The sequence below is a fragment of the Carcharodon carcharias genome, chromosome 18 (assembly GCF_017639515.1).
Source record: "Carcharodon carcharias isolate sCarCar2 chromosome 18, sCarCar2.pri, whole genome shotgun sequence".
NCBI classification, from domain to species: Eukaryota; Metazoa; Chordata; class Chondrichthyes; order Lamniformes; family Lamnidae; genus Carcharodon; species Carcharodon carcharias.
This window is the reverse complement of record NC_054484.1, coordinates 88058410-88083868: the sequence shown is the minus strand read 5'-3', so window position 1 is coordinate 88083868 and position 25459 is coordinate 88058410. Positions and strand designations below refer to the sequence as shown.

Below are 25459 nucleotides of genomic sequence, written 5' to 3'. Positions count from 1 at the left end.
GTGTGTGTGAGTTTGTGTGTATGTGTTTGTGTGTGCGTGTATGTGTGTGTGTGAGCAAGGGTGTGTATTTGTGTGTGTGTGAGATTGTGTGTGTTTGTGTGGGCAAGCCTGTGTGCGTTTTTGTGTGTGTGTTTGTGTGGGCAAGGATGTGTGTTTGTGTGGGCAAGGATGTGTGCGTGTGGCAAGGGTGTGTGTTTGTGTGTGCGTATGTGTGTGTGTGTGTGTGATTGTGTGTGTGGGCAAGGGTGTGTGTGTGTGTGTGTGTGGGCAAGGGTGTGTTTTAGTATGTGTATGTGTGTGTGTGTGTGTTTGTGTGTGTGTGTGGGCAAGGGTGTGTGTGTTTGTGTGTGTGTGTGGGCAAGGGTGTGTGTGTTTGTGTTTGTGTGTGTGGGCAAGGGTGTGTGTGTGTGTGTATATGTGTGTGTGTGAGATTGTGTGTGTTTGTGTGTGTGTATATGTGTGTGTGTGTGAGTTTGTGTGTATGTGTTTGTGTGTGTGTGTGTATGTGTGTATGTGGGCAAGGGTGTGTATTTGTGTGTGTGTGAGATTGTGTGTGTTTGTGTGGGCAAGGCTGTGTGTGTTTTTGTGTGTGTGTTTGTGTGGGCAAGGATGTGTGTTTGTGTGGGCAAGGATGTGTGTGTGTGTGGCAAGGGTGTGTGTTTGTGTTTGTGTATGTGTGTGTGAGAGTTTGTGTGTTTGTGTGTGTGTGTGTGGGCAAGGGTGTGTTTGTGTGTGTGTGTGGGCAAGGGTGTGTTTGTGTGTGTGTGTGAGATTGTGTGTGTTTGTGTGTGTGTGGGCAAGGGTGTTTGTGTTTGTGTGTGTGTGTATGTGAGATTGTGTGTATTTGTGTGTGTGTGGGCAAGGGTGTGTGAGTGTTTGTGTGTGTGTGTGTGGGCAAGGGTGTGTGAGTGTCTGTGTGAGTGTGTGTGTTTGTGTGGACAAGGTTGTGTGAGTGTTTGTGTGTTTGTGTGTGTTTGTGTGGGCAAGGGTGTGTGAGTGTTTGTGTGTGTGTGTAGGCAAGGGTGTGTGTGTGTGTGTGGGCAAGGGTGTGTGAGTGTTTGTGTGTGTGTGTTTGTGTGGGCAAGGGTGTGTGAGTGTTTGTGTGTGTGTGTTTGTGTGGGCAAGGGTGTGTGAGTGTTTGTGTGTGTGTGTGTTTGTGTGGGCAAGGGTGTGTGAGTGTTTGTGTGTGTGTGTGTGTGTGTGGGGGCAAGGGTGTGTGTGTGTGTGTGTGTGTAGGCAAGGGTGTGTGAGTGTTTGTGAGTGTGTGTGTGTGTGTGGGCAAGGGTGTGTGTGTGTGTGTATGTGTGTGTGTGTGGGCAAGGGTGTGTGAGTGTTTGTGTGTGTTTGTGTGGGTAAGGATGTGTGTTCTGCTGAAGGGTCATGAGGACTCGAAACGTCAACTGTACTCTTCTCCGGGGAAGACCCTTGCCCACAAACACTCCCTTGCCCACATGCACACACACCCTTGCCCTCACACACACAAACTATCACCTGCACACACACACACACAAATCCTTGCCCAAAAACATCGTGAGCGAGATACAGCCAGAGTGAGTGTGGGTATTGGCATTTTGGTGCACAATGGGAATTCGGTGCACAGGGGAAGAGGTGCTCTTTGCGTTTTTTTCTTGGTTATCCAACTTCTTAAATCTTCAGAGAATGGTCTTTCCCTGCTGCAGCAGTAGAGGGTACAAGGGAAAGGAATGACTGGTAAGTAGTGGGTAAGGTCAGGGAAGTATTTACTACTTTAATCGCATATAGTTTAAGGTCTTTTTGCAGTTTATAGTTTGTATATTCTATAGTAACAAGGATCAGGAAAAAAGGGCCTTAGAGTAATTGATTTAAAAGGTTTAATTTAAAGGGATAAGTCATGACAGGAAAGGTCAAAGCCATGGTGTGCTCCTCGTGCTCCATGTGGGAAGCCGGGGACATTTCCTGTGCCCGGGACCAGCATGTGTGCAGGAAGTGTGTCCAGCTGCAGCTCCTGGAAGCTCAGGTTTCAGAGCTGGAACGGCGGCTGGGGACACTGTGGAGCATTGTGGATAGCACGTTTAGAGAGGTGGTCACACCGCATATGAAGGGACTTGAGGAAGGAAGGGAATGGGTGACCACTAGGCAGTCCAAGAGAAACAGGCAGGTAGTTCAGGAGTCCCTTGGGGTCCCGCTCGCAAATCAGTATTCCATTTTGGCGCCTGATGAGGGCGCTGGTTCCTCCAGGGAGTGCAGACAGAGCCAAGCTTCTGGCACCACAAGCAGCCTGTCTGTATAGGAGGGGAGGAAGAGAGGAAGAGCAATAGTAATAGGGGATTCTATAGTCAGGGGAACAGATAGGAGCTCCTGTGGCCGTCAACATGACTCCAGGATGGTGTGTTGCCTCCCTGGTGCCAGGGTCCAGGATGTCACTGAACAGCTGCAGGGCATCCTGAAGTGGGAGGGTGATAAGGCAGAGGTCATGGTACATGTTGTTACCAATGACATAGGTAGAAAGAAGGATGAGGTTTTGCATCAAGAATTCAGGTAACTAGGCAGTAGACAAAAAAGCAAGATCTCTTGGGTTGTAATCTCTGGATTACTCCCAGTGCCATGTGCTAGTGAGCTCAGAAATAGGAAAATAGCGCAGATGAATACGTGGCTTAAGATTTGGTGCAGGAGGGAGGGCGTTAGATTCCTGGATCACTGGGACTGTTTCTGGGGAAGGTGGGACATGTACATGCGGGATGGTCTACATCTGAACCAGAGTGGGACTAACATCCTTGCCGGCGGGTTTGCTAGTGCTGTTGAGAAGAGTTTAAACTAATTCGGCAGGGGGAGGGGACACAGAATGTTAGCAGAATAGGGACACATCATAATACAGTAAAACAATCAAGTCAGAGGGAGTACAGCTACATTAAGTTTCAAGGGAGTAAGGCAAGGCTGGATGGCTTCTACTTTAATGCCAGGAGTATTACAGGTAAAATGGATGAATTAAGGGTGAGGATTAATACGTGGAATTGTGATATAGTAGCCATCACTGAGACGTGATTGAGGGAGGGCCAGGATTGGCAGCTCAACATTCTGGGATGTAGAGTCTTCAGGTGAGACAGGGGAGGGGGTAAAAGAGGAGGAGGCATTGCATTATTAGTTAAGGAGTCAGTTACTGCACTAAGAAGAGATGATATCTTGGAGGGGGAATCGAATGAAGCTTTGTGGGTAGAGCTTAGGAATAAAAAAGGGGCAGCCACATTGTTAGGTGTTTATTATAGACCCCCAGATAGTTAGCGGGAAATTGAGGAGCAAATAACAATAGGGTAATTATATTAGGTGAATTCAACTTTCCCGACATTAATTGGGATAGACATAGTGTTAAGAGCTTGGCTGGAGTGGATTTCTTGAAATGTGTACAGGAGAAAATTTTAGGTTAATATGTAGAGGGTCAAACAAGGGATGGTGCATTGCTGGACCTAATTCTGGGGAATGAAGCCGGACAGGTGACTGAGGTGGTGGTGGGGGAGCATTTTAGTGATAGCGACTACAACATGGTACAGTTTAAGTTTGTTATGGACAAAGAAATAGACAAGTTGCAAAAAAATGTTTTGGATTGGGAGAGAGTGGATTTCAGTAAAATAAGGCAGGATCTGGCCAAGGTAGATTGGGAACAGTTACTTGTGGGGAAATCTACAGAGGAGCAGTGGGGGGCGTTCAAAAAGGAAATGGGGAGGGTACAGGCTCAACATGTTCCCTCTAGGGCGATAGGAAGGAGTAACAAGCCCAGAGAACCATGGATGACCAGAGATATTCATGTTACAATGAGAAGGAAAAGAGAGGCTTTTAGCAAGTGCAAGGGAAGCAAATCACCGGAGGCATTAGTGGAGTACAGAAAGTGCAGGGTGGAGCTTAAGAAAGCAATTAGGAGAGCAAAGAGGGGATATGAGAAAGCTCTGGCTGGTAAAAACAGGGAAAATCCCAAGATATTCTACAAGTATATCAATGGGAAGAGGATAACCAGGGAAAGAGTAGGGCCCATAAGGGACCAAGGGGGCAATCTATGGGTGGAGCCAGAGGACATCGCTAGAGTGTTGAATGAATGCTTCACATCCGTCTTCACCCAAGAGAATTTGGATGAAGGTATGGAGCTCGAGGAGAGAGACTGCGAGGGTCTTGAGCAATTTGATATAGGGAGTGATAAGGTATTAGAGGTGTTGGCAGGCTTAAAAGTGGACAGATCTCCAGATCCGGATGATTTGTATCCCAGACTGTTGAGGGAGGCAAGGGAGGAGATCGCAAGGGCTCTGACCCAAATTTTTAATTCCTCTCTGGCCACAGAGGAGGTGCCAGAGGACTGGAAAACAGCTAATGTGGTTCCACTACTTAAGCAGGGTTTAGAGAGAAGCCAGGGAACTACAGACCACTGAGTCTCACGTAAGTGGTAGGGAAACTATTGGAGAAAGTTCTGAAGGAGAGAATCTATCTCCAATTGGAGAGGCAAGGTTTGATCAGGGATAGTCAGCATGGCTTTGTCAGAAGGAGGTCATGCCTAACAAATTTGATAGAGTTTTTTGAGGAGGTGACCAGGTGTGTAGATGAGGGTAGTGCAGTTGATGTAATTTATATAGATTTCAGCAGAGCCTTTTACAAGGTCCCACATGGGAGACTTATAAAGAAGGCAAATGCACATGGAATACAGGGTAATTTGATAAGGTGGATTCAAAATTGGCTTAGTTGTAGGAGACAGAGGGTGATAACAGAAGGATGTTTTAGTGACTGGAAGCCAGTGTCTAGTGGCGTACCACAGGGATCTGTGCTCGGTCCCCTATTATTCGTCATTTATATAAACGACATAGGTGACTTATGTGGGGGGTAGGATTAGTAAGTTTGCGGATGACACAAAGATTGGCCGGGTGGTTAACAGTGAGGTTGAGTGTCTTGGGTTACAGGAAGATATAGATGAGATGGTCAAATGGGCAGATAAGTGGCAGATGGAATTTAACCCTGAAAAGTGTGAGGTGATACACTTTGAAAGGAGTAATTTGACAAAGGAAGTATTCAATGAACGGCATGACACTCGGAAGTTCTGAGGAACAAAGGGACCTTGGCGTGTGTGTCCATAGATCTCTGAAGGCAGAGGGGCATGTTAGTGGGGTGGTGAAAAAGGCATATGGGACACTTGCCTTTATCAACCGAGGCATAGATGACAAAAGTAGGGAGATCATGTTGGAGTTGTATAGAACCTGGTTAGGCCACAGCTGGAGTACTGTGTGCAGTTCTGGTCGCCACATTATAGGAAGGATGTGATTGCACTAGACGGGGTGCAGAGGAGATTCATCAGGATGTTGTCTGGGATGAAACATTTAAGTTATGAAGAGAGGTTGGATAGACTTGGGTTGTTTTAGTTGGAGCAGAGAAGACTGAGGAGCGACCTGATCAAGGCGTATAAGATTATGAGGGGCATGGACAGGGTGGATAGGGAGCAGGTGTTCTCTTTGGTTGAAGGGTCAGTAACAAGGGGACATAAGTTCAAGGTGAGGGGCAGGAGGTTTAGGGAGGATGTGAGGAAAAACTTTTTTACCCAGGAGGGTGGTGACGGTCTGGAATGCGCTGCCTGGGAGGGTGGTGGAGTCGGGTTGCCTCACATCCTTTAAAATGTATCTGGATGAGCACTTGGCAGGTCATAACATTCAAGGCTATGGGCCAAGTGCTGGTAAATGGGATTCGGTAGGTAGGTCAGGTGTTTCTCACGTGTCAGTGCAGACTCGATGGGCCAAAGGGCCTCTTCTGCACTGTGTGATTCTGTGTATTTGTGTGTGTGTGTGTGTGGGCAACGTTGTGTGTGTGTGTTTGAGTGTGTGGGCAAAGATGTGTGTGTATGTGTGTGTGTGTTTGTTTGTCTGTGTGTGGGCAAGAGTGGATGGGTGTATGTGTGTGTGGGCAAGGGTGTGTGTGTGTGAGTGTGTGTGTATTTGTGTGGACAAGGGCGTGTGTGTGTGTGTTTTTGGGCAAGGGTGTGTGTGTATGTGTGCGTTTGTGCATGTATGGGCAAGTGTGTATGTGTGTGGGCAAGTGTGTGTGTGTCTGTGGGCAAGGGTGTGTGTGTGCGCATGGCAAGGGAGTGTGTGTGTGTTTGTGTGTGTGGCAAGTATGTGTGTGTGTGGCAAGGGTTTGTGTGTGTGTGGCAAGGGTTTGTGTGTGTGTGGCAAGGGTTTGTGTGTGTGTGTGTGTGGCAAGGGTTTGTGTTCATGTGTGTGTGGGCAAGGGGTTGTGTGTGAGTGGGCAAGGGATTGTGTGTGAGTGGGCAAGGGTTTGTGTTTGTGTATGTTTGGGCAAGGGTTTATGTGTGTGGGCAAGGGTTTGTTTGTGTGTGTGCAAGGGTTTGTGTGTGTCTGTGGGTATAGGGTTGTGTTGTGTGGCAAGGGTTTATGTGTGCGTTTCGAGGGTGTGTGCATGTGTTTGTGTGTGTGTATGGGCAAGGGTTTGTGTGTGTGTGTGTGGGCAAGGCTTTGTGTGTGTGTGGGCAAGGGTTTGTGTGTGTGTGTGTGTGCATGGCAAAGGTTTGTGTGTGTGTGTGTTAGTGTGTGTGGCAAGTGTGTGTGTGTGTATGGCAAGGGTTTGTGTATGTGTGTGTGTATGGCAAGGGTTTGTGTGTGAGTGGGCAAGGGTTTGTGTGTGTGTGGGCAAGGGTTTGTGTGTGTATGTGTGAATGAGCGTTTTTGTGTGTGCAAGTGATGGTTTGTGTGTGTGTGGGTGATGGTTTGTGTGCCTGGAGGTGAGGGATTGTGTGCTTGCGTGAGGGTCTGTGTGTGGAAAACAGTAATTAAAGTGATTGTCAGTCCTCCAGAGAGAGAGAGAGTCGGGGGAATTAATAATGGAAGATAAGGAAATGGCGAAAAATTAAACAGATATTTTGCATAGCCTTCACTGTAGAGGATACAAATAACATCCCAGAAATAATTGTGAATCACCAGGTGAAAGGGAGGGAGGAACTTAAAACAACTACAATCACCAGGGAAAGTGTACTGAAAAAATTATTAGAAATAAAAGCTGACAAGTCTCCAGATCCTGGTGGACTTTATCCTAGGATTTTAGAAGAAGCGGCTGCTGAGACAGCAGATGCATTGGTTTTAATTTTCCAAAATTCTCAAGATTCTGGAAAGATACAATCAGATTGAAAAATAGTGAATGTGATTCCTCAAATCAAGAAAGGAGAGTGACAGAGAGCAAGAAGCTACAGGCCAGTCAGCATAACATCCGGCATAGGGAAAATGCTGGAACCTATTATTAAGGAGGTTATAGCAGGAAATTTAGAAAATCTCAACGTAATAAGGCAGAGTGTACATGGTTTTGTGAAAGGGAAGTTGTATTTGACTCATTCACTAGAGTCTTTTCTGGAAGTAACAAGCAACATGGATAAATGAGAACCTGTGGATGTGGTGCACTTAGATTTCCTGAAGACATTTGACAAGGTGCCATACCAAAGAAAGAGATCATACTGTAGTGGATAACATATTAGCATGGATAGATGGTTAGCTAACAAGAAACAAAGAGTAGGTGTAAATGGGTAATTTTGGATTGGCAAGATGTAACAAGTGGAGTGCCACAGGGATCAGTGCTGGGGCCTTAACTATTTACAATCTATATCAATGTCTTGGTTGATAGGACCTAATGTATAGCTGCTAAATTTGCTGATGAAACAATGATTGATAGGAAAGAAAGTTGTGAAGAGGACATAAAGCTTCTGCAAAGGGATATAGATAGGTTAAGTGAGTGAGACAAAATTTGGTAGATAGAGTATAATGTGGGGAAAGGCGAACTTGTCCACTTTGGCAGGAAGAATAGAAAAGCAGCAAATTATTTAAATGGAGAGAGATTGCAGAACTCTTGAGGTACAGAGGGATCTGGGTGTCCTGGTACGTGAATCCCAAAAAGTTGGTGTGCAGGAATATCAAGTGATCAGGAAGGCGAATAGAATGTTGTTGTTTATTGCAAGGGGAATGGAATATAAAAGTAGGGAAGTTTTGCTACAGTTGTACAGGGTGTTGGTGAGACCACACCTAGGGTACTGTGTCCAGTTTTGGTCTCCTTACTTAAGAAAGGATATAATTGCATTAGGAATTATTTGATAAAATTTAATGCAGAGAAATGTGAAGTGATTCATTTTGGTGGGAAGAACAAGGGGACAATTCTAAAGGGGCTGCAGGAGCAGAGTGGAGTGGGGGTACATGTGCATAAATTATTAAGGTGGCAGCACAGGCTGAGAGCGCAGTTAATAAAGAAAATGGAATCCTGGGCTCTATTAATTGGGGTATAGAGTACAAGAACAAGAGAGTTACATTAAACCTGCATAAAACACAGGTTTGGGTTCAGCTGGAGTTTTGCATCCAGTTCTAGGCGCTTTAGGAAGGGTGTGAAGGCATTGGAGAGAGTACAGAAAAGACTTACAAGAATGGTTCCAGGGATGAGAGATTTCAGTTACATGAATAGATTGGGGAAACTAAGGAGAAGAGAAAGCTCAGAGGAGATTTGATGGAGGTGTTCAAAATAATGAGGGGGCTGGACAGAGTAGATAGGGAGAAGCTGTTCCATTGGTGGAATGATCCAGAACCAGAGGAGACAGATTTAATGTGCTGACAAACCCCAGTGCCAATGAGGGAAAATCTGGATAATTCTTTCCTAATCCCTCAGGCAATAAAAACCAGTGAATCAGATGGGGAGGTGTTTCCTACAAAGACACTCACCTACTGTATAATGCGCCCTCTGCTCTAGTGGGGAAAGTGTCCATTTAACTTTTAAAGGCCATACTGACAGTCAGCTGCCAATGGACTCCAGAGCCTCACTACTCTCTAGGAAAGTCATTTGATGCTGTTTTGGATGTTATCCTGAGATTCCCTTGTGATCTCACTGTCACAGATACTCCCAGAAAAGGCGATACCATGTGGATTAACCAGTAGGACATCGTATATTACACTGGCTGCGGAAATTCCCAATCTGTTTACAAAGAGGAGATTGGTCCACCTCCTCCTCCTGCCAAAACCATACTTCATTTTTATTGAAACTGACAAACCCACCTACAGACCCAATGATACAGGTAAATAATAGGATAACGCTGTGTTATTCTCCTTCATCAGCAAATAATAATTACTATAGATACAATTTAATTTGTGATGGTCCAGAAGTTACTCTGAGTGGTGAATGAACCATCAGCATGACCCTTGCTGGTTTAATTTCCATCAATCTTTACACAGGAAGTTGCTGTAAGTTTGAAATCTAAACTGCAGAGTATTCTCTCCAGGGCACCTAGGAGCTGTGTAAACAGAACAGGCAATTGTGTATCTGTAACCGATCAGCCTGAGGTTAGTGACTAGTGTAGAGTCTGAAGTGTAAATTGGAATAGAAAATTCGGTGTACAGATCAGATGCCCTGCCCCTGAGTTCAAAGATTTTCTGCGTGGGTGGAATGTGGAGTTGAGGCCACAATCAGTTCAGCCATAATAAAAACAGAAAATACTGGAAAAACTCAGCAGGTCTGGCAGCATCTGTGGAGCGAGAAACAGCCAACATTTCAAGTCCTTATGACTCTTCAGAGCTGCTTTTATCAGATCAGCCATGATCTTACTGAATGGCAGAGCAGGTTGGAGGGGCTGAATGGCCTACTCCTGCTCCTAATTCACATGTCCTTATGTTTGCAAGTGCTTTTTCAGTGATCCACCTGCCCAATCCCTTCTGACCTTATTTGCCTCAATTTTAAGTGTGAGCCAATGATGTACACCGAGTGTCTAGGATTTGCATTACTAAAGCAGCCTGGGCAGCTACAACTGAGAAGGATGGGGAGCTGTCAGGACTAGTCGCTGGATTGTAACTACAAATTTCTGCAGCTGGGAGGCACTTTTTCAAACTTCCTACACACCCCTGGGTTTTTTCTTGCTGCTTCTCACAGAATCAGGTAAGTGGCAGGTGTCTGGATCAACCAACAACAGTCAGGATTTGTCAGGAACATGTATGGCTGTCCCAAAATGATCCAGTCTCATTGGCTATATGAACGGAGAGATCTGAGGGCTTACATACACAAATCTTCAAAAATGACGAGACAAGTTGATATGGCTGTTAAAAAAATACATGGGACCCTTGGTTTGATAAATAAAGCCACCGGGGTGCACCCCAGGTCGGGGCGGCGGGAAGCGGATGTAAAACCGGCTCCCGGTCAAGATCACGCTGTGAATGCGATCTTACGCTGGTTGGCTAGCCAGCATGAAATGCGCCCTGAGAAAGGCTCAGCACTGCGGGTGGCGGGGGAAGAGGATGGGCACCCATGTCACCGCGGGTGCAGGTGAGCACCTCCACTGACCTCCCTGAAGGCAGACAGCTGCCTGATATTAAAAAAATTAATACTGAAAATAAGATCACACGGAGTTAGGGGTAATATATTAGCTTGGATAGAGGATAGGCTAACCAACAGAAAGCAGAGAGGCATGATAAATGGGTCTTTTTCTGGATGGCAAGCTGTAACTAGTGGGGGTGCCACAGGGTTCGGTCCTTGGGCCCCAACTATTTACAATCTTTATTAATGGCTTAGATTCAGGGATAGAAGGCACTATAGCTAAATTTGCAGATGACACCAAAATAGCTGGGAAAGTAAGTTGCAATGAAGAAATAAGATATTTACAAATGGATATGGACAGGTTAGGTGAATGGGCCAAAATTTGGCAAATGGAGTTTAACATGGATAAGTGTGAGGTTATCCATTTGGTCAGAAGAATAAAACGGTGACTTATTATTTTAATGGAGAGAAACTTCAGAATGATTCAGTGCAGAGGGATCTGGGTGTCCTTGTGCATGAATTGCTGAAAGCCAGTATACAGGTACAGCAGGTAATAGGGAAGGCAAATGGAATTTTGACATTTATTGCTAAAGGAATAGAGTATAAAAATAGGGAAGTGATGTTGCAACTGTACAAGGCATTGGTGAGACCGCACCTGGAGTACTGTGCACAGTTTTGGTCCCCTTACTTGAGGAAAGATGTAGTTGCATTGGAGGTGATTCAGAAGAAGTTCACTAGATGGATTCCAGGGATGCAGGGCTTGTCTTATGAGGAGAAACTGAGCAGTTTAGGCCTATACTTGCTAGAGTTTAGAAGGATGAGAGGAGATCTAATTAAGGTATATAAGATGCTAAAGGGGATAGACAAAGTAGACATGGAGCAGCTGTTTCCCCTTGTGGGGCATTCTAAAACGAGCGGCCATGGTTTTAGGCTAAGGGGTAGTAGATTTAAATCAGAGATGAGGAAGAATTACTTTTCTCAAAGGGTTGTGAATCTGTGGAATTCACTACTTCAGAGTGCAGTGGATGCCGGGACGCTGAATAAATTTAAGGAGGAGATAGACAGATTTTTAATTAGTAATGGGTTGAAAGGTTATGCAGAGAGGGCAGGAAATTGGAGTTGAGGCCGAAATGAGATGAGCAATGATCTTATTGAATGGCGGGGCAGGCTCGAGGGGCTGAGTTGCCTACTCCTGCCCCTAGTTCTTATGTTCAGGGAGCTGCAGTCCTCCAAATAATAAAAGAAAGCACAAAAATGCTGCAATAAGTGTCCATGGAGCACAATCAAGCACCTGAAAGCAGACCTCGTAAAAAACACAGCCCCCAGATATATTTTTTAATTTTAAATCCCAAAGGAAATTTCATCCCGCCCTTGGATGAGGTTTCATCAAAAACGTAAAGCCCTCCTGACCGATTGGCCCACCCGCCAGCCGTAAGGTTGGATGGGCCACGGAAAATCGCTGACAATTGGGCTGTTAATGGGCTCAATTGCTCGCTCAATTGTCAGCGGGCTCCCTTCTGACTTTTGCGCGCGCCTGCTGAGTGAAATATCACGCGAGTGCGCGATGACATCTGGACGCTCGCCCAACGTCATCGTAGGCGATTTTACGCCCGTTCGAGTCAAGCATGCGCTCACCCACGGGACGTAAAATTCTGCTCATAGAAAACAAGGAAGTTAAGCTAAATCTTTATAACTCACTAGCTAGCTTGAGTAGGTGTATTCAGTCCAATTCTGAGCCACACACTGTCAGAAGGATGTCAAAGTCTTGGAGAAGATGGAGAGGAGATTTTCTAGAATATTACCAGGACTTCAGTTAATGTGGAGAGACCGGAGAAGCTGGTATGTTGTCTTTAGTGCAGAGGAGGTTAAAAGGAGATTGAGTTGAATTTTGAGGGGTTTTGGTAGAGTAAATAGGGATAGACTGTTTCCACTGACAGGAGAGTCAGTAACCAATTTAGGCATTTGGCAAAATAGCCAGAGGGACAATGCAGAGAATATGTTTTACTCAGCGAGTTATTATGATCTGGAATTTACTGTCTGGTAGGGGAGGCAGAATCAATAGGAACAATCAAAAAGGAGTTGGATAAATATTTGAAGCATAAAAATTAGCAATGGGAAAGCGCAGCAGAGTGGGACTAATTGGATCCTTTTATTAAAGAGCCAGCATAGGAGTGAATAACGCATGGAGGGTGAAAAGAAGTAGAAGATAGAGAAAAGGAGATTCAGGCAGCATTATTATTAGCTCCTGCTGAAGGGACGATCCTGTCAACCAATGGCTATCTTTGACACCATGGCTGTATTTCCTTCTGTGGAGGCTGAAGCATCAACTGGTTCCTGGCTGTTTCTTAGCTGGAGGTTTGCTGCAGATTTTAAAGAAGCTGCCATTAACTGTACAGTTCCCTATATAGGAGAGCGAGCTTCCACAAAGTGAAGCTGTAGACTTGAGAATGGCAACTGTGATTTGCCTCAGGGCCTCTGAGGTTGATCTCAGAGCCTACACATAGGCACCTTGTTCCTGAAACATCCTTCATTCAGGCATTGACCCGTAAGTTCCACGTCCCATCATTCTGAAATCTGCTTCTTCTCAGCCTTAGCTGGGAATACGCCATTCCCTGGACCACTTCCACTATGGGTACAATGTGAGGAACCAGTACCACTATCTTAGTCCAGTGATCCAATCCCTGCTCTCTCACTCTGATAATCTTAAGCTGCTGTTTGAGAAAGTTCAAAGATTGTGGTCAGTTGGAATTTTATGGGACAGATGGAGATGGGGTTATGGTGAACCAGCTGCTATTGCTAGGCGGATGTATAGGAACATGGGAGTAGGAGAAGGCCATTCAGCCCTCGAGCCTATACCACCATTTAACTAGATCATGGCTGATCTTCTATCTCAATGTCATCTTCGCGTATTCCTGTATCCCTTGATGTCACTAGTGTCTAGAAATCTTTCGATCTCTGACTTGAACATACTCAGTGACTGAGCCTCCACGGCCCTCTGGGGTAGAGAATTCCAAAGATTTACCACCCTTTGAAGAAATTCCTCCCTATCTCGGCCCTAAATGGCCTGGCCCTTATTCTGAGACTATATCCCCTGGTTCTTCACTAGTGAGCCTATTGCCAGCAAATGCAGGAGTGAAACTACCTGTGATTGGAGGAGCATTGAGTATGGAAAGGTGAGTGGCAGCACTCAGCCTGAGGCCTGCATTGGAGCGGCAGCGGTGAGTCTGCAGTGATGGGAGGAGGAGAGGCTGTCTGCTGGTGGGGAGAGAAGCTGTGAGGGAGAGACTGTCCAATGGGCTGGGGGTAAGAGGCTGTGAGGGAGAGGCTGTGTGCTGGGCTGAGGGGTAAGAGAGGCTGTGAGGGACAGTCAGGAAGTTGATAGTACTCTCTGTGATCTTGTATATCGATACTGAATAGTGACACAGTATTCCGTCATCGAGAATCTTGCAGCTGAGTCCAATCCTATCCTTTACCATGCACTTTCCAGCAAGGGCCACTGAACAGTGATCAAGAGCAGAATGATTTCCTCTTTCACTTCACTAAGTGAGGAGTAATTTAGCTGATTATTGCACACTTGTTTCCTGCTGAACTAAGGTTATTCAGTCAGCAATGAATGTGGAATCTCCCTGGTTTACTTGGGTTGGCTCCATGTGTTGCCGTGCCTTTAGCTTTGAGGCTTCACTGAAGCATTTTTTGTCTTACATTGGGAATATATGCATGGTATGGGGTCATTAAATGGACGAGTTCTCCAGCGAACAACATATAACAACATGATAAAAGTCTAGGTAACATTTTACTGACATTGGTTAGGCGATATCTGGATGCTTGTCCTTTTTGGTTGCACTGGGTGCCTGAATTTCCTCTGTCTCTGATTTCAAAGTGGCAGAGTAGTGTTGTCTGTCTGTGCACACCTTTACAACCCTAGTGACTAATGCCCGGGGAAGGATGGAGAAGTCACTGTTGTTATTAACAGAGAACTGTTTCAATACATTTTTACTCTGAAATTTATCATTGGGCACAATCGTCCCAGGTTTGCCTGAAGTGCGGCAGTGGGCAGGAGAAAGGACGTTTTACCCACTGGCCGTAATGACTGCTTTTTACGCCATATTGTCCCATTCCTGGCGCATGCCGCCTCATTAATAATGCATTCCCAGGAAACACGTCGGGCCGCTGATTGATCCTCTCCACCATCACCTCAGGCCTTCAGTAATCTGGGCACCATATCTAAAGGGTGCCCCTGCACAGAGCTAGCTCTCTCTAAGGGATCAGAAGCTGCTGCAAAGGCATGGCTGCCTCCAGATTTAGTGATGTCTCCTTCGGGCACCTATTGGATGCAGTGGAGGCCCTGTGTGAACTCCTCTACCTCTGCTCTGGGCAAAGACTAGCAACGAGGGCACCAATCCAGCGTGGGAGGTCAACATTGGTCAGTGCCAAAGCCCTGCAAAAGACGACAGTCGCCCAGTGCCAAAAGGAGGGTGAATGATCTCTGTCCCGCCAGGGTAAGTCACTCTTCTCGTCACTCTCAACTCACGCATTCACAAACCCATCGCACATCCACAGGGATCTCACTCACTGCCAGTTCAAGGGACATCATCATTCACTCTCTCAAATACACCTTCATCTGCCCTGCGGATCATGTCCTCATCCCATCCATAGCACCACTCATCACCCACACATGCCAGGCATCCTTCTCATCTAGCCTGGCAGGCATTCTGCTTACACTCTCTCCATCTGTATTCATGCAGGACAAGCTGGCACACAACAAGAGGGAAAGGCTGCAGACTGGTGGAGGAATGCCTGAAATCAAGGTCCTCATGAACTTTGAGATAGAGCCTCCAGCTGGCTGACGATGATCTGGATCAATTCTGAGATGACGGTGAGGTCAGCAATACTCAACCAAGTGAGGAACAGCAATGCAACTCCATCAGACAACCATGCTGTGAGTCAGTTTCCCTGCCCTGCAGTCCCCTGCCATGCACTAATTTACCTCTCCTCACTTTCACAGGCACATCTGGGAAGCAGGCAAGGGGGACCACGACCCAGGTCCTCGACTCAAGCCCCAAAGGTACCTTGGAAAAAGAATCCGATATCGCCCTAATTGAAGACCTGTCACAGCGCTCACCCACACCCTCCACCAGCGCAGAGACACACACCGCGGTGGGACCTAGCTTTAGAGTAGCCTTGGGATCACAATCTGGTGAGCACATCACACTGTCTGATCCATAGCAGGCAGAGGCAGGGACTTCCCATATTTCTGGCACTTGGAGGACTGCTGGAGACTAGAAATTTGCTGAGTCTGAGTCATATGACAAGCCTCTGGGCTCAGTCATGTCACAGTTGCTGGAGCTGCAAAGACAAGCCCAGGATCATCAGGAAGGGACGTCCGCTGCACTCCTTGGATTGCAAAGCATGATGGAGCAGTCTGTTTGCCTTCAGTCTGAGGTGATAGTGCCGTCATGCCAATGCACCGAAGTCAACACTGGTAGGACAGCAGCTGCCATGGAGACCTTCATCCAAGACATTGGTCGTGCATTGTCGCACGGGCTGAACTCCATCACTGACACCATAGTTGGCCTTCAACAATATCAATGTCAGATGGGTGAGGGGCAGGTTGATCTCACACCAGCTTCCCCTTCTCCTCAAGGAGTCAGCCAGGGGCCCTCAGGCACCCATCAAGAGGAGGATCAGCAGGTGCACACCTCAGGGCCATCAATCCAGGTGACTTCGGGAGCATCTGGCCCATCCGAATCCCCTTTTCCTCTGACCCTAGCAGCTCCAGCTCCACAGGCCAAGGAGAGTGCCACTGCCACACAGCAGGCCTGGGCCCTCCAAGTCTTGGCCCTCCAGAGGACGCCCGTCAAGGTCATCACAGACAGGCTGTAGCAGTCAGCAGGCTGCCTCCACCTCCACTGTGGGTCCTGGGGGGAGCACCAAGACATAGTGGCAGGGTTAGGAAGGTTAAGAAGATGTAGTTGCACAGCCTGGGCACAGGTGGTAATCACTTGTACATAATGTTCACTATTGTAAATAAACTTCCAAGAATGTCTCCCTGCCTATGGCTCCTTGTTCTGATGAGCAGTATTTGTGTCACTCACATATGAAACCTTGGCTCCTGCAGAAAATAAAGACAGGTGTCTCAGTGCAGGGCCTCTTCCCTGTTCAGTGTGTAACCTTCAGACCAAAGTGATGGTCCAGCTTCACACTCACTGAACACATTAGTGATACTTGCACCTCGATGGTGCTGGTCATTGCTGCCAGAATGTAGTGGGCAGGCGTCAGAGTTCCGTCATTCTCTCTCTGTACTCTCAGCACCTTTGAGGTGGGGCTGGCCCCCATCTCTTCAGTATCTGTGACCGGTGAAGCTGTGCTCCTGAAGGGCTCAGGTGCTGAAGGCTGACAAAGGATCAGGTGCGTTTAAAGTTTCATGGCTGTGTCTCCATGATATGACCCTGATCATAGAGCACAAGCGAGCTGCCCTCAGCCAGATAGGAGCCAGACATTCACAGAGCCAATGTGAAGTTCTATGGAGTTTTCTCACTGCATGTCATCAAAATCCTCCTGACAGCTAGGGACTATTAGGGCCTCTGTAGCATCTGCATGACATGAGCCTGAGCACTGAGGATATGTGCGCTGCCATCAGCCATACAGGAGTCTAACATTCACAGATGTGTTATGACACAGCAATTGTTAAAAGCTGAGTTATTTAAAATCCCATGAGGGAAACTTTAAACAACTGTCATAACCTATATATTCAATTGGTATGTTTTGAGTTGCAGCTCTAAATTCAGGAATAAGACCACCAGTTCTCGAGAGGTTTTTATAATCAAACTAAATGAGACATTTGTTAATTTTCAACAAGGTATTAAGCACATATATGTGGCTACAAATTACTGCTATCATAACTTTTTAATACATTCCCGAATTAACCTCCACTAAGGTAAGAACAACCCTTAGACTTTAAGCAGACACCAGGCAAAGCATAGTCATAGAGTCATAGAGGTCTACAGCACAGAAAAAGGCCCTTCAGCACATCGAGTCTTCCCCAGTCAAACAAGTATCTAACTATTCTCATCCCATTTTCCAGCACTAGGCCCATAGCCTTGTATGCCATGGCATTGCAAGTGCACATCCAAATACTTCTTAAATGTTATGAGGGTTTCTGCCTCTACTACCCTTTCAGGCAGTGAGTTCCAGATTCCCACCACCATCTTGGTGAAAAAATTCTTCCTCACATCCTCTATAAATCCCCTTCCCCTTACGTTAAATCTATGCCCCCTGCTTATTGATCCCTCCACCAAGGGGAAAGGTTCCTTCCTGTCTATCCTATCTATGCCCCTCATAACTTAATACACCTCAATCATGTCCCCCCTCAATCTTCTCTGCTGCAGGGAAAATAACCTCAGTCTATCTAATCTCTCCTCATAACTAAAACTCTCCAGCCCAAGCAACATCCTGGTAAATCTCCTTTGCACTCTCTCTAGTGCAATCACACCCTTCCGATAACGCAGATTCCAGAACTGCACGCAATACTCTAGCTGTGGCCTAACCAGTGTTTTATACAGTTCCAGCATAACCTTCCTGCTCTTATATTCTGTGCTTTGGCTAATAAAGGCAAGTATCCCATATGCCTTCTTAACCACCTTATCTACCTGTCCCGCTACCTTAAGGGACTGGTGGACATGCACATCAAGGTCCCTCTGATCCTCAGTACTTCCCAGGGTCCTCCCATTCATCGTGTATTCCCGTGCCTTGTTTGTCCTACCCCAGCGCATCACCTCACACTTATCCAGATTAAATTCCATTTGGCACTGATCAACCCATCTGACCAGCTCGTCTGTATCCTCCTGTAATCCAAGGCTATCCTCCTCACTATTTACTGCCCCAATTTTCATGTCATCCACCAACTTACTGATCATCTCTTCTACATTCAAGCCTAAATTGTTTATATATACCACAAACAGCAAGTGACCCAACACTGATCCCTGTGGGACTCCACTGGACACAGGCATCCAGTCACAAACACCCCTTGACCATCACCCTCTGCTTCCTGCCACTCAACCAATTCTGGATCCAATTTGCCAAATTGCCTTGAATCTCATGGGCTCTTACCTTTGTTATCAGTCTCCCATGCAGGACCTGATCAAAAGCCTTGCTGAAGTCCAAGTAGACTATGCATTTTCACCTTACAAATTCAAAATGAAGTTCCTTTCAATTTGGTTCCTTTGCAGACAGTTGTAGGCTTACAGCTGCTTTGATGTTACATGCCTCTGCCCTGCACACACAAAACGGCTCTCAGGTTATACCCAGCAATTCTCTTTGAATATAAATTTTCATTGTGTCACCAGGTCCTTTGAACTCCACCTCTTCTAATAATAAAACTCCTTTCATAGTACCAATTTTCTTATTAATATAAATATATTGCTTGGTGTCTCCTAGCTAGTTGCAAGATTTCACTCCCACTCCTGAATGCTCTATTCAACAAAATACAAATGTACCTCTACCTCTGTTTACATCTCAAAACTACTATACATCAAAGCACCCAGACTAGCTGGCTTTAATCCAATTAACACCCACACAGACACACCCACAGACTAAACCTCTTTAAAAAATATAGTTTCCAATAACATTATATGCATTAATAACTTCATGACAGATGCAAAGTGAGGATGTCAGGACTGTTCTCACTGCATCTCGCCATCATCCTCCATGAGTCTTGTGGATAGGTTAAAGATAGTATCATACTTAAAGAAAAAGTATATAATTGTGCAAAGATAGGTGGAAGACTAGAAGATTGGACAGAATATAGGAACAGCAAAGGATCACTAAAAGACTAATAAAGAGAGACTTATGGCACATCTGATGGTAAATGCTGAGTTGTTCAAATCCCAAAGGAAAACTTGAAACAACTGCCACAACTTGTTTTGCAATTTGTATAAATTTTGAGATGCGTGCCCTATATTTATAGTACATAAGCCCATTAAGTTTTATAGATTTTTACAAAACCGGATTAAACATTTATTAAAAGAAGAAATGACTTTAAATACATACATAGATCTACAAATTACTACTATGATAATTTCTAAATCCCCTAATCAATTCAAATCCCAGTTACACTTCCATTAATGCAACAGTAAGAAACATAGACTTTAAAAGATCCATGCAAAGAAACATGATACCCTGAACAAGTCGACTTCCAAGTGAGCTTTCTTAACTTCAGACCTTTGAAGACAGCAGCTTGAGGCATAGATTACACACTTGTAAGAGCTTAAAAATGCCTTCCCTTTCTCCTTTTTTATACATATCTTTCTCTTTGAATGCAATTACCCATTGTTTCACTATGTTTTTGGACTTTATCTCTCTGATACTAAAACCCTCTTATAGCACTAAGTTTTACCAGTAATCTTTGGGAAAAATAAACACACCGTTTCTAAACTTCACCTGGCTCTGTGACACATTTCACCCTCCCCCCCCCCACTTTGAAAACAATCTAGTCTGGTCTATTTCAAAATGCAAGTGTTCCCTTGATACCCATGTTTCTAAACTTCCCCATGTTTATCTAATTAACATTTCAAACCTAACCTCTCTTCTTAGATAAAAGCACCCAGACTAGCTGCCTCTAATTCAATTAAATCTCACACAAGCACAGAGACACAAACAGACATCCCCCAATACTCTATTTTACAATAAATTCCAATAACATTATGAGAATTATTATATCTTCTTGACAAAGGGAAAAGTTAGAGTATGAGAGAAAGCTAGCCAGAAATATAAAAACAGAAAGTAAGAGTTGCTATAAATATTTTAAAAAGTAATGAGTTAACAAAGTGAGCATTGATCCTATAGAAAGTGAGTCTGGAGAATTAATAATGGAAAACAAGAAAATGGCAGATTAATTAAACAGGTACTTTTCATCAGTCTTCACTATAGAGGATACAAGTAATATCCCAGAAGCAGCTATAAGTTAGTAAATGGAAGGGAGGGAGGAACTCCGGAAAATTACAATCACCAGAGAAGTGGCTCTGAGCAAATTTTTAGAACTTCAAGCTGACAAGTGTCCAGGTCCTGATGGACTTCATCCTAAGGTCTTTAGCCAATTGGTTAGTGAGATAGTTGATGCACTGGTTTTAATTTTCCGAAACTCCCAAGATTTACTATACTTAGGTTTTCAGAAGGCATTTGATAAAGTGCCACATCAAAGGTTATTGCGGAAAATAAAAGCTCATGGTATAGGGGGTAACATATGGAGATGGATAGAAGATTGACTGGCTAACAGGAAGCATAGAGTAGGCAAGATATAACAAGTGGTATGCCACAGGGATCAGTGTTGGGACCTCAACTGTTTACAATTTATACAAATTACTTGGATGAAGGGATGGATGGATGGTTGTCAAATTTGTTGATGACACAAAGATAGGTAGGAAAGTAAGTTGTGAAGAGGACATAAAGAGGCTACAAAAAAGGGATACAGATAGGTTAATTGAGTGAACAAAGATCTGACAAATGGAGTATAATGTGTGAAAATGTGAAATTGTCCATTTTGTCAGGAATAATAAAAGAGAAGCATATTATCTAACTAGTGAGAAATTTCAGAGCTCTGAGATGCAGAAGGATCTGGGTATCTTAGTGCATGAATCACAAAAGGCTAGCATGCAGGTAAAGCAAATAATTGGGAAAATTAATAGAATGTTATCATTTATTGCAAGGGGATGGAATACAAAAGTAGAGAGGTTGTTCTTCAGTTATACAGAGCGCTAGTGAGACCACATCTGAAGTACTGTGTACAGTATTGATCTCCTTACTTAAGGAAGGATACAAATGCATTGGAAGCAGTTCAGGGAAAGTTTACCAGACTAATACCTGGAATGGGTGGATTGTCTTATGAGGAAAGGTTGGACAGACTAGGCTTGTATCCACTGGAGTTTAGAAGAATACGAGGTGACTTGATTAAAACATGTAAGATCATGAGCGGTCTTGACAGGGTGGATGTGGAGAGGATGTTTCCTCTTATGGGAGAATCTAGAACTAGGGGTTACTGTTTAAAATTAAGGGTCATTCATGTAAAACGGAGATGAGGTGAAATATTTTCTCTCTGAGTGTTGTGCATCTTTGGAACTCTCTTCCTGAAAAGGTGGTGGAAGCAGAGTCTTTGAATATTTTTAAGGCAGAGGTGGATAGATTCTTGGTAAGCAAGGGGGTGATGGGTTATCGGGGGTAGGCGGGATGCAGGTTTGAGGTCATTATCAGATCAGCCTTGACCTTATTAAATGGTGAGCAGGGTCGAAGTGCTGATTGGCCTACTTTTGCTCCTTGTTTGTATGTATTTTCATATGGGGGCCTCCTGAGCACACCTGCCTCCTCTGGCCAGTGCGATGTCCTCAGTGCCGGCAATCTCGCATTTGAGGATCTCATCACAATCATCCCCTTTGACGTCCTTCTCATTGGAGTTTACATACAGATCCTACATTTCCTCCTCAGCCAGGTCCTTTCCCCTTTGCAGTGCCAGGTTATGAAGTGCGCAGAAAGCGACAGTGATGCATGACACCCACTGGGGACTGCATTGCAGGGCTCCACTGGACCTGTTGAAGCACCGGAACGTCATTTTCAAAATGTCTGTGGTTTGCTCCACCAAAGTCTGGGTTGCAGTGTGAGCCTCATAATACCTTCGCTCTGCTGCAGTCTGAGGCTGCCGCACGGGCGTCATCATCTGTGGGTAGCCCTTGTCCCTGAAGAGCCAACACTGCAGCCTCTCTGGGCCCTGGAAGATGTCAGGGAGCTAAGACCTGATAAGGATGTAGGAGTCGCTGACATGCCCTGGGAATCATGCACAGACCTGCAGAATGCGTTTGTGATGATTGCACAGCAGCTGAACATTCAGTGAGTGGAAACCATTGTGGTAGATGTTTTCGACTGCTTGTTGCCACAGAGGTCTAAGCGCCACGTGAATGTGGCATCCTGCACCTGTGGAAAACCTGAGATCTGGGCAAATCCCAGTGCTCTTGCTTCCTGACTTTCCTGATCCTGGACAAACTGCACAAAGCTCTGTGCCTTTGCAAAGATGGCGTCCGTGACCTCCTGGATACACATGTACATGGAGGCTTGTGAGACCCCGCACAGGTCACCTGTGGAGCCCTGGGAGGAGCCACTGGCATAAAAATTGAGCGCCGCGGTCACTTTCACAGCCACTGGCAGCGGATGCTCTCCATGTCCCCGTGGTGTGAAATCTTGCAGCAGGTGGCTTATGTGACCGACCAGTTCCCTGGACATGCACAATCTTCAGTTCTCAGTCATCTGCAGGAATGACAGGCGCTGACTATAGACCCTGGGTGCCTTCGAGCGACGGGTCTTTGTGGATCTTCAGCTGCGTGCGCAGCAGACCCTGATGCTCCTTCATCTTGAGGGAGGTGCTCCTCCCTTTGCTGAGCCAGGAGCAACTGCTGCTTTCTTCTTTTTCTTCTCTGCTCCCTGTAAGCCATGAGGTATCCTGTTAAATCACCAGAGTCCATGAGCCTGATGTTCTCCTGTAGGATGAAAGAGAGAGACATGTGGGTCATCATGGGTATACTAAGAACCTCACTTGGTGACGCCTGAAGGCCCCTTCACAGATGTGGAAGAGTGCTGGCCACCACTTGAATGGCCAGTATGTATTGTGCTCATTGGCTGTCCGAAATCCCACTCCGCCCCACTCCACTTGACTGATTGGCAGCAGCTTCAGCCACTGGACTGCCTGCTGTGCTCTCAGCTCAGACACAGGCATTCTCCTAACCCGCACTGCAAGGCTGCACTGTTAGCTTGAGCTATGGGGGAGACTGGTCCAAACCTGAATGATGACATTGCCAGGGACTGTGAGCACTTCCACCAGTGACTGCTCCATGAATACCTTTCACTAGGGGATTCTACAACTTGCCCAGTCAGCCAATTGTTCTGCTGCCCCCTAAAACGCACATTAATTTGCAGTCTATGCTGAGGGGTGAAATGTTCTGGAGTATTTGGTGGCACTTTCATGCTTTTGTGATGCTTGAGTGGGCAGGAAAGATTCAGAGGCTCAACTCCGAACATCTCAATGGAGCTGCAGCTGAACGGTCTCAGCTGCGGAAGAATGCTCACTTTTCGCAAGCCCCCGCCACCCGCCACCCGCACCCCCCCATCCCCAGCATGTGCTTGAGCATTTCCTTCAGTCTGTCTGTGCTGCCCTGACACCCACTCCATTACCACCAGACCCCCTGCCCCACCCCATTCTGGACTGCACTGGAGCCCTTGCCCTGGCACTGTACTGAAAGCCAGTCGGGAAGAAGTCACAAATGCACAGAACCTCTTTCCTGATGTCCTATGGGTGTGCACTCACCTCCAAGTTCCCCTTGAAGTTCAGGTCACCTTAAAGGCAGTTGTGAAGTACACCGTTCTGAAGTCACATCGACATGGGTGGTAAATTTGATGTGGGGGGATGATTCCAGCGAGCTGGGCTTATAATTAGATGTAAATGCATTAAAATGATGTTCCCGACATTCGACGATGGAACTTGCAGCCTGACATTGACGGGTGGAGCAGACAATCGCAAACTGGTTTCGCAACAGTGTAAAACCAAATTTTGGCATTGGTTACCATAGCTATATTGTTCCACCCCACCCGTCATGATGTCCGATGCCAACAGGGTCAGAAGATCCCAGCCAGAGTTTGGGTTCCTGTGAACGTTTATTTATTTTTTTCCTGATTAACACCTAGATTTACTGTTTTAAAAGAGGCAGTGGAGGGAATTCTGAAGTCTCAGTGTGCGCTTTGGGGAGGAGTTGATCTCACCTGTCCCCTGAAAGCCACCATGTTGGGTTGTGCATGCACAGGTAAATGAGAGGTGATTCAAATGCATGATGGGCAATCCTTTTAGCAACGTGGGGTCACTTAGGAATCGCCTAGCACCTAGGTGAAACGGTTACATTGCCAGATAGCTCACTAAGTCGGTGTTCAATGTAGTGATGAAAAAGTAACCTAATAAATGAGTCCTCTCATTTAAAGATTGTTCATAAAAAGGTACATTTTTTGTGTTCTGATTGATAGCAAGATAAATTTCTGATGCCTTATCTTTCCGAAATTTGTGAGTGAGAAAAAAATTGAAACATGGCCCCTCACACGAGAAGGTTGGAGAGCCCTGGTTTAGACAGGAAGGAATTTTGAAAGGAATTTGACACAGGACTCCAGGGTAACCTGTCGGAGCGCAGCAACTATCTGTCAGGTGAAGCTGCCACAGTGAAGTTTTTGGCGGAAGAATTCTCCATTCCGGTTCAGGTGCTTATTTGTTGAGCGCTTCTAGATTCCACTGAGCCTATTGAATTAGTAACAAAAATGTAGGTATTGTTAATTGAAATACACTTTACACATTTTCTCACATTGTACCTATTAAATCTGCTTCCAGTGCGATTTCAAACTTTTTCCCTTGACCATGAGATGAAGCTCTCAAATTGCGATATTGAAATGCAAATCTGGGTAAGTGATTGCCTTCTTACTTCAGCACTGATTATCATGTACATGCCGCCACAGACACTATTACATTCCAGTATTTATTGTACAGCCCGTGGTGTTGGTACATGATCCTTTTACTGTAAGGATTTTGGTACCAATCCAGTTCAGAGAAAGTTTCTTTCCAAATGAAACAGTGATTTGCTTGTGCTTCTTTCAATTTAGTATCCTGTGCTTGTTGCTCACAGTGTGGCCCCCTCCACATCGAGGAGACCAGATGCAGATTGGGTGACTGCTTTGCGGAACACCTCTCTTCGGTTCACATACATGACCCTGAGCTCCTGGTCGCCTGTCATTTTAATCCTACACCCTGATCCCACTCTGACCTTCCTGTCCTTGGCTTGCTGCAGTGTTCCAGTGAAGCTGAACAGAAGCTTGAGCAACAGCACCTCATTTTCCATTTAGGCACTTCACAGCCTTCTGGGCTCAACCTTGAGTTCAACAAAACAAAAGCAAAATGCTGCAAGTGCTGGAAATCGACTCCCGTCAATCACTCTAACCTGTCTCCTTCTGAACTGAGAGCACTCTGTCTCTCAGGTCCAACCCTGCCAGTGTCATCAAACCTGCTGACAAGGGCGGTGCTGTTGTTGTCAGACATACCGACCTCTACTTTGCAGAGGCTGACCACCAGCTGTCAGACACTTCCTCCTACTTACACCTGGAC

At 45.7% G+C, this 25459-nt stretch overlaps 1 protein-coding gene across 1 annotated transcript in view; it reads left to right on the top strand.

Annotated features, from left to right (window-relative positions):
- The first annotated feature begins 8987 nt into the window (after positions 1-8987).
- Positions 8988-25459, top strand: part of LOC121290875 (complement C3-like) — a 59289-nt gene continuing 42817 nt past the window's right edge. The window contains exons 1-2 of the mRNA XM_041211899.1: positions 8988-9058; positions 24692-24762. Coding sequence (XP_041067833.1) covers positions 24724-24762 — 39 coding nt within the window. The 5' untranslated portion in view covers positions 8988-9058; positions 24692-24723. The remainder of the gene's footprint in view (positions 9059-24691; positions 24763-25459) is intronic.